Consider the following 9288-nt stretch of genomic DNA (forward strand, 5'->3'; position numbering starts at 1 on the left):
CAATGTAAACAGAATAACTGGCTTAATCCCTTTGCTTGGAGTCTGACCAACAGAAACTGACTTATGTAATATATCAAAAGTTCACAAATCTTTTCTGTCTTCCACTCACAAAGTGACTGATGTAAGGACAATTCAATTCCATAAAAAAAATCCAGCAAAGTTCCCATAAAATGTATCCATACCACAGATGAAATATTCCACTCAACTTGTCTTTTAGGACCATAGTATAGTTACATAGTATCATATTCTGCACATTGACTACATAGGCTGGTATCATTACTGGCTTTCAAGATGTTACTTTTTATGGGCAGTTTTTTTAATGCCCCTTGGCCTTATACACACTTGACTGAAATTAATGACTTAAACTCGTTGATCATATCAAATCTGCTTATACAATGTATACAGTTAAATACAATCTACATAATAAAACTAACTTTAAATCATAAAATTCCTCCTATAATAAGGGGCTAGTATTAAGAGCAAATACCTGTATAACATGTTTGTTTTCAATATTGTGTTTATGTTAATTTTTGAATTCTTAGACAAGGACAGTTTCCATTAGTCAAAAGAGATGAGTTCTGCCACTGCATCTGGGGTGGGTGGAGGGGCCTGTTGGGGGTACTGCATTTGCTGCTGAGGGGGGCCCTGCTGCTGCTGAGGGGGTACTTGTTGCTGCTGGGGGGGTACCTGTGCCATCTGTTGCATGGGGTAGCCAGCATTCATCTGATGCGGCATCCCCTGCTGTGGAATGGACTGTCCCTGCTGGTACATGGCATTCTGCTGGGGTTGGGGTGGGGCGTAACCACTTGGGGGACCTTGTGGGGGGAGGGCATTAGCCATGGCCTGCATGTTGAAGTTCTGAAAAGAAAGGGACAATGGTGTTATCCCAACCAAGTGACTGTATCTTCATTTCAACTACTTAAATGGGATGTTAATTGCAACAAATTCCCAAAATTACTTGTGTCTATGTTTGAGTAGAATTACATCTACATATTAAAGAACCCACCACTCTCATCAAAAAGGGTACGAGTCCTTCACAGTGTGATTGGATCAAATCTTACAGTCTGGTCTCACACAGGTTGTACTTTCCGAACAATGCTGGTGTCATTTCTAAAGGTAGTTGGCCAATTATGTGCAACCAGAAAGCTTGAATGTACCTGTTGTTGTGGCTGTTGCTGCTGCTGTTGTTGCTGCTTCTGCTGCTGTGCATAGTCTATGGATGAAGGAGCAGACCCTGTGCTGAACTGGGGAAGGCTCGCAGGCTGCTGCATGGGCAGGCTGGAGGGCTGGCTGTTTGGAGCCTGAGGAGTCAACAATGTGTTAGATCTTGTAACCAATAGCCTATGGAAATCAACTTTTCAATTCTTTTTTAGAATTGTCAAAAAAACACTTGTTCCTGTCCACAAGTAGCACCAAGCTATTAGTTACTCTAGAATGGTATTAGCAATTAAGTAAATCTAATAAAGTCATTAAGTTTATATTTCAACTTGTAGTCATATAGTCTTGTAGACTGACTGACAGAAGAGGACAGATGAGTTAAGTGAAGTGTCAGATGTCAACTAAAAGACAATTTTTTTCTGTCATATCTACATGCACAAATACATTTAATATATACATCATGTGTGCATTTATCTACTTACAAACCAAGATTTTGGTGAATTTATAATCTAACCAAATATAAAATGACTACAGTAGTGTAAACTGTCCTTATCCAGCCTTATCTGACCTGGTACTGTGTCTGTGGAGGCAGGGACTGCGGTTGGTTGGTTTGCTGAAAGCCTGCCTGCTGCTGGAACATGGGCTGGCCCTGATTGGCCGAGGTGGGTACCGTGGTAACGGGGGCCTGCTGGGGGTAGCCCTGGACCCGCTGTTGGTTGTACATCTGCTGCTGGGTGGTGGGAGCAAACTGCTGCTGTTGTTGCTGTTTGGGTGATAGAAATCACTTTAGTATAAAGAGACCACACTTTACATATAGATATACTGAGTGTTTTTCTTATGTCCAGCTAATCATGATTTTTTTTGTCTTCAACTGGCATCTTGTGTTGCCTTTGAGGATTTCTCTACTTGAATGAAAGAATTTTGTTCTCATAATGTGCAATAAAATAGTGATGGAAAAGACATGTACAGATCAAGACTTTGCAGACTGTATAAATTTTGATTACAAATAGAAGTGACACATTTATTACAATGAGACACCATGGAAAAGTTTCAGAAAGTGATTTACAAACTGTGACTAGCTGAGCACCAGCAGAACTTATACGCACAGCTAAACCTATGACCATAGTCTTCTACCTGCTAGTCACCATTAACCATCCACCAGTAATGATTTAACAAACACTAAGCTTTCACCATTAAGGAAGACCCACAGAAGGAGGGTCTCACCTGTGATAGGTTTAGCATGGCAACACGTGGATGGGGTGCAGGTTGCTGAAAACACAATTTTCTTAGTTTTATATTCACAATAAAAACCTTGCTCTCAGAAAATCTAAACCTTCACTGTGTTTTATGTGTACACTGTATCAAGCAGTTTTTCTGAGTTGTCAAGATAACAATGACTGCAGCATTGCACTACAACACATTTATGAATTTCTACTTAAGAACTTCAACTGTTACATCAACTTAACATTACGATAACATTTAAGGAAAGCATCTCTAGAGCCTTACTGGAGGAGGGTTTGCCACAGAGACAGGCTGCTGGTACCCAGGCTGTTGTGGCTGCTGTCTGTAGGCAGTATGGAGGGGGGACCCTTCCACAGACTGAGGGGGGCTGAAGGACTGGGCCTGCTGAGGGGGGATGGCTCCAGGGGGGAGCTGACCTGGCATGCCTTGCTGGGGGTACTGGCCTGGCATGGGCTGCTGCATTGTTGGAGACAAAGATATAGGTTCTCCATTACAGTTGCTATAGCTTACGAGAAGTTTAAGACCATGCTATGCCATTGAAAAGGTGTATTCATATATCTGCATATGAGAGAATCAAGTATTTAGCAAAGTGCATGGCAGGCTCTGCACTGATCCCACAAATACAGCAATGTGAAAGAAATGGGAATTTGAAACATGCCAATGCTTGTAGATGTATTTCTCAGGTATTTTGTGGAATGGTTTCTCTGCACACAGAAGTCTACACAAGGTCTAATGCCATCCTCTGGAAAACATCTCAACAGCTGTATAAGCTTTTGTTGTACCTATTGTAGCGAGCTCAACAGAGTGAGTGTACCTGTTGTATAGAGCCCATAGGGAACTGCTGTTGGTACTGTATAAGCCTTTGCTGTACCTGTTGCAGTGAGCCTGACAGAGTGAGTTAGTGAGTGAGTTTACCTGTTGTATGGAGCCCATAGGGAACTGCTGTTGGTACTGTCTCATCTGCTGCTCCTGTTTCTGCTGCTCCAGTCTCATCTGCATCTCCCTCTCCTGCTCCTGCATCCTCTGCAGGGCGATCTGACGCTGGTACTCAAGGTACTCCTGAGGACAACAATATTCATCTTTTAATGAGTTTGCCAAGTGCATAGCTAAGAGTAAGAGACTACCTAATAAAGTCCTAACTCCATGGTACCCCATGTAACAAGATCTTAAAGGCCGCTTCAAGGTTACAGGTCACCCAAGTACGACTGGGACAGCATTTCTTCCCCATAAGTCATTGTCATACCATATCAACTCGTCATCAGTGATTCTAAGTAGTATAGAAACATCATGTTTAATGCTTGTGAAAATTGTTACCGGACAACTTAATAATTTCTGGCAATAACAATCACATTTATATGATATTTTTAATTTGGAAAACCTAAAGCATTCAAAATTTCAATAGTATATGATTTTATATGATACAAATTACAGCAGAAGCAGGTAGCATATAGGGAGAAGCATGCTCTTTAAATTTCATTGACCACATTTCCACATCCACATTGTTTTATTATGTAGACTGTATATCCACCAGACCTGTTTTTTCTGCCTCATGAGTTCCAGTTTCTGTGCCATCTGGATCTGGCGCTGGCGCTCCCTCTCCTCGGCCTCCCTCCGCAGCCGCTCCTGGTAGTCCACCCGCAGAGCGTCCAGCGCCTGCCGCGCGTCCTGGATCTGGGTCAGCTTGTCCTGCAGGGACTCGTAATAGCCTAGCGGGAGTATAAAGGGATCATCAACTCACACGCAATACTGTTTAATTGCCAGTTTCCAAGTCTTTCTTCACAACTGTTACAGTTTCTTTCCCCGGCTCCCTTGACGACAACTATTTCCCTCCTGTCTACAACTTATCAACCTTCAAAACAAATGTCCACGGCTATCTCCATGTACAATCATTTCCAACTTCTTAGTTCATTGCCTTGAAAAGCTCTAATGACCTTGCTCTGAACAATCCCGTTACAAAAATTTAGTTCAAACTTTCATGAGTGATCAGGTAAGGTTGACGCTAAATTTAGCTATCTTGCGAGTCGTGACAGAAGTAAAATATCAAATCAGCATCAACATACTTCTCTTGTCCTCTAGTTCTTTGATCTGTTGCAGGAGATGGGGGTGCATGTTGTTGAGGGCCTGGAACAGGGACTGGACCGTGGTGTCGTTGGCGATGTGTCTCCCCCGCATCATGTCACTCTTCATGCGGTTGTTGAAGATCTCCAGGTTATTACTGAGGGTGGTGACCAGGTGCTGCTGATCCTCATCCTCAACATCACCATTCTGGTACTTCTGTGGAGCAAGGCACATATGTGTGAGCGAGGAAGGGAGAAAGGGAGGGTGGTTGGTACATGTAGAGAGAAGGAGAGACTGAGGAAGGGTGCTCAGAAAGACAGGGGAAGTAAGAGAGAGTGAGAGGGGGAGTAAAGGAGAGGAAAGGAGTATACTCATCAATGAGCAAGCAAGACTGAGAACATTGCATGCACAATCAAACCTGTACAAGTGAACACCTCTACATAAGAACCACCTGGCCAATGTGACCACTTTTTGGTGGTCCTGTAGATAATTTGATTTACACAAGCATCAAGAATCCTGTGTAAAGTGACCATCTGTTAACATAGGCAAGATTGTATTGGTCCCCTGAGAAGTCTTTACAGGAAGTTTTGGCTGTCCAATAAGATGGACCTAGCATAAAACACAGATCATATCATACATCTACGAGAGAAAAACAGGTGCAAATGGAGGTACAACTGACCTCTGAAATCTTGGTGACAGCCACAGCCTGGGGTGCAACAGTCCCTACTGGGGCACTGCCTGCCGTGTTGTTGGACATGTTGTTGGACATATTGTTAGGCATGTTGTTGGGCATGTTGTTGGGAACCGCACCTTCACTGGCTACAGGTGCAGAGGGTGTGGTCGTGGACGTCTTCACTTCCTCCTGCTTCTTCTCCCAGTAAGAGCGGTTCAGGTACCTGGCAAGCTACGTACACACAGGAAACATCACTCACTTGTACAGGTGAATGAAATCTGACCAATCATTATGGTTTTCAAAAGCTACCTGGTCAAAGTCTGTGGGTCACATAACTCATACCTTTTCGTAGCAAAGCCTGGGTGCCATTCTAGCTATGGGAGACACAGTAAACTAACAAGGATGGCACCTAGGCTACACAAAAAATGTGATATTATGCACATATTCACAGTCTGAAATAACTTTGTGATCAATGGGTTATATTGAACATAACACTCATTCATGTGACATGTTCTGAGACACATGTAAAAAGTGGGTAGACTTACCTCAGGATCCATCTCATAACTATCATCATTGGAAGCTGTTGAGGAGGTCTGCAAATCATAGAATGAATAAGACATATTTTGGCATTGTATTGCTTGAACAATGACCAGGTTCATCTAGTACAAGATATAGAATATACTGTAATTCTTGATTTTATTGCGGTAACTTAATTTTAGCGTTTTTAGCGCCCACTAGTCGAGCGCTAAATTTTCATTACGCGACTTTTTCATTACGTGAATTCACCACCGCCCCCCTCCCTCTAATGTCGCGGCACCGATTTCTGGTTTTGTTATATACGGTCACGATCTAACTCTTATCCTTTACAAAAACGTGCACACATTACACTAGTAATTCACACAGGAACAAGAAGTTCGTCGTTCTTCAAGAAATAAAACATATTTTTAAATGGAAAGTTTGTCGTCATTTCTTTTACAAAATGCAGTGAAAGCATGCTGACACAAACAACACAAATTCGTTACGAGCTGAGCTGCATATTTACACAATCGTATTTATCAATATTATTCTACGCTACGATTTAGAAGTTTGTCCATAAAATATACAAAACAGTTACGAAGTTCACGTTGTGCTACGATGTTACACAAGATTTAGAAAATGTCCGCGTCATCTTAGCGTGCAGACAACAACAGCAAAAATGGCGTCGCAGAAAAAAATACAAGCCACTACGGAATATTTGGTGTAAATCTACGAATTTCTAGGCAGAAATACAGTCAAATTCATAGCGTCAAAGCGCAATATGTAAGGCGTGTTTTTTTGTGAGCTACGAACAATTCGGAATCAAACCCTCATTACAAGAATCCGCCGTCACCCAAGCGTACAAACAACAACAATCAACTTTCAAAATGGCGCCGACCCTGCGCTGCATGCATGGTTCTCACAAAATTATTTCTGCGCCGCCGCATCGAGGTCGGCAACCTTCAAGTCTGGCGATGTTTTTTTGTGTGAAAAGTTTGCGATCTTGTTCGTTGCATGGCGGGCGACTTCTTCCAGAAACGTCTTTTTGATCGAATGCGTGGCCGATTCGAGATTCGCTGACGTCCCTCACAAGTTTTCGCTACCAAATTTCGCAATCTTGGTCCTGCTTCCGGAGTATGGTGGTGGTTGACCCGCTACGTTTTTTCTCGCTGTTCGCCGCCTGTATGGCTTTCTCGGCTTCCTTATTCACGACAGCAGTATCAAGTGGGCTGTTGTCATCGTTAGGTCGGCTATGTCCGTCAAAATTTAGCGGGCCGCCGGCCGGCCAGAGTCGGCGGCCGTCAAGCGCGTTTTGAAATCACCGCGTCGGTACGGAAGTTGTTTATTATTCAGAACCACACGCACCGCCGGCGTGTATGTTATTTCTAGTCATGTATTTTTCGGACTTTAGGCATGTAAACTATCGAGGGTTTTGGTAATATTCATGCCATTTTTTCACACATCCGACTGAAAATTTAGCGGCTCCTTCACAACGCTAAAATTAAGTGACGCGAGTTACTCCATTTTCCCCAAAACGCTATAATTTCCAGACGCGAGAATTTCAAGAATTACAGTAGACATAGAAAACTAAAAATAGTAATACAAGTACTTACAAAAACAATCATCAAAAAAGTAAGCTAAGCTTCAACTGCCTTTTGTATAGTTTGAACTGAACTTGACCAAGATATCTTTAGCCCTTTGAAAACAATAATACATTTTCACTTTCCTTGGAAACTAAAGGAAAAATAATATACAAAACAACTAATACCTGTAGCTTTATTTATTTCCAATCAAATTGTTTTCGGAGAAAAAAAAGAAGGAAAAAAACACATGCACTTACGTTGTACAAAGAACTAGACACAGGAGGTGTGGAGTTATGTGTTGTAACAGACGAATAATTGTTGTAATTTGTGTATGGTCCTTTCTGAAAATAAGGATTAATGAAACAAAATGATTAAAAAACATAAGAAACTAATCAAAATTAAAACATGGGCATACTCTTCACACTGAAAATCAGACAACCTACTGTAGTAAATTTTACAGACTTTTCATTTCAATTCAATTTTGAAATTCTTATGTTTAATTTGTCTACCGTGTTACACTTGCTGTGACCTTAAACAAATGAATTTCAAATTTTTCAGGAAATATTCATATTGTATCTAGAATACAGGATGGGTTCATTCTAAGGCTGTCAGAGTAAGAAACAACCCACTTCTTTACTCTCGGCTTCAGACTGAGAAAGTGCTATTGCCAGCTCAAGCTCCTCCCTTTCCTGCAGTTCTAGGTCCTTCTGGCTAGGGGGCATCTGCAGATAAAAAAAGGAACATATTTGTTAGTGGACAAAAAATCAAAAAAGTATCAGCAAATTGATTAAAGAGATCACAGTTCACACAAAAAAGTAATTTCCACTTCAAACAGAATTTGGAAAAAATTGATTGAAGAAAGTGATTGAAATATATCCATTTGGATTGACAAGCACCACAGCAGATCACATCACATCCTACAAAGTCCTACCATATCTCTTCTTTCAAGACTTCCATGTCTTTTTCTTGGAAACAACTATACTTGTTTGTTACTCAGGGCTGCTTCCAACTTAAAACTTTTCACCTCCTACACATAGTTTGGCAGCCCATGTTGCTAATTTTCTTTGCAAAACCTGTCATGTTATGCTTACAAAAATAGACGTAATGGGGTAAAATTTTTATCCATTCCAAAAAGCGATTTTCCATCCCAGGATGAAGGGATGGGTCCTGAGATAGCCCTGATCTTTCATGAATTACAACAAATTTTTTGGAACCTATTTGCTAATTACTGTCTACATGTATACTGACAATTTTACCAACATACATTGTACATTTGTCTTATTTGATTGTTGATTCTTTGGTATCCTTCATTAATTTGTGGGTCTACCTCTACGTTTACCTGAAACGGAAACCTCAACTTACCTATCACATAAGTAGCAACACCACAAGTTGTTAACACACGGCAAATGGAAGGTACATAATACAAAATGTTCTTACATGTCCTGACTCTCCTTTTACCTGTGATTGTTGTGACAAGGGGCTGTTCAGGTATTCTTGGGGGAGATCGTTTTCTCCCGGCTTTCCCGCTGCTTTACCGGCGGTGGGTCTGGAATGAAGACCAGGGAGGCTGTTTGTACGACAGCACGATGGTAAACATGGGTGTGGGATGACATCACGTAAACAAAATCAGGATGCACAACATAACACATCACGTCATTAACTACTACATGTAGTACATACGTATGCCACACAGTAGAAACAAAAAGACACTGGAACTCTGACAAAAGAAATCAACACCAATTACATTTGTAGTTTCAAATTATCATATGAGCACCTTTTATCTACCATTTCTAATTCATTGTAAATTCTAGCAAACATGCAATCAAACAACAACAACAAAAATACAAGAAAGGTAAGAAGCTACAACAAGGGGATCTATCCAAGACAAATGATACATTGTAGTATCCGTGAATAACTTCATCAGGTTGGCAATTATTCATATAGTAAGGTTCTTTTAGCACAACCAGAAAATAACTTACTTCCGACGTTTCGGTGTCTGTCAGACACCATCATCAGGGTGGAATGACGGGAACTACTTCTTGCTGCTGCAACGTTAAA

The 9288-nt window shown here is 41.3% G+C and overlaps 1 protein-coding gene across 6 annotated transcripts in view; it reads right to left on the bottom strand.

Moving 5' to 3' along the window:
* Positions 1–95: 95 nt before the first annotated feature.
* Positions 96–9288, bottom strand: part of LOC118428852 (hepatocyte growth factor-regulated tyrosine kinase substrate-like) — a 14346-nt gene continuing 5153 nt past the window's right edge. Inside the window, exons 8-19 of one of the 6 annotated variants that reach the window (XM_035839090.1) lie at positions 8689–8776; positions 7860–7952; positions 7488–7571; positions 5677–5724; positions 5138–5362; positions 4461–4674; positions 3934–4106; positions 3316–3459; positions 2665–2856; positions 1727–1921; positions 1158–1301; positions 96–858 (exon numbers count right to left, since the gene is read on the bottom strand). In XM_035839090.1, coding sequence (XP_035694983.1) covers positions 559–858; positions 1158–1301; positions 1727–1921; positions 2665–2856; positions 3316–3459; positions 3934–4106; positions 4461–4674; positions 5138–5362; positions 5677–5724; positions 7488–7571; positions 7860–7952; positions 8689–8776 — 1900 coding nt within the window. In that variant the 3' untranslated portion in view covers positions 96–558. Of the gene's footprint in view, positions 859–1157; positions 1302–1726; positions 1922–2664; positions 2857–3315; positions 3460–3933; positions 4107–4460; positions 4675–5137; positions 5363–5676; positions 5725–7487; positions 7572–7859; positions 7953–8667; positions 8798–9288 lie in introns of all 6 variants that reach the window. The other 5 variants (XM_035839089.1, XM_035839088.1, XM_035839087.1 and 2 more) reach the window with 5 other exon arrangements.

This window comes from Branchiostoma floridae, chromosome 13 (genome assembly GCF_000003815.2).
Source record: "Branchiostoma floridae strain S238N-H82 chromosome 13, Bfl_VNyyK, whole genome shotgun sequence".
Lineage (NCBI taxonomy): Eukaryota > Metazoa > Chordata > Leptocardii > Amphioxiformes > Branchiostomatidae > Branchiostoma > Branchiostoma floridae.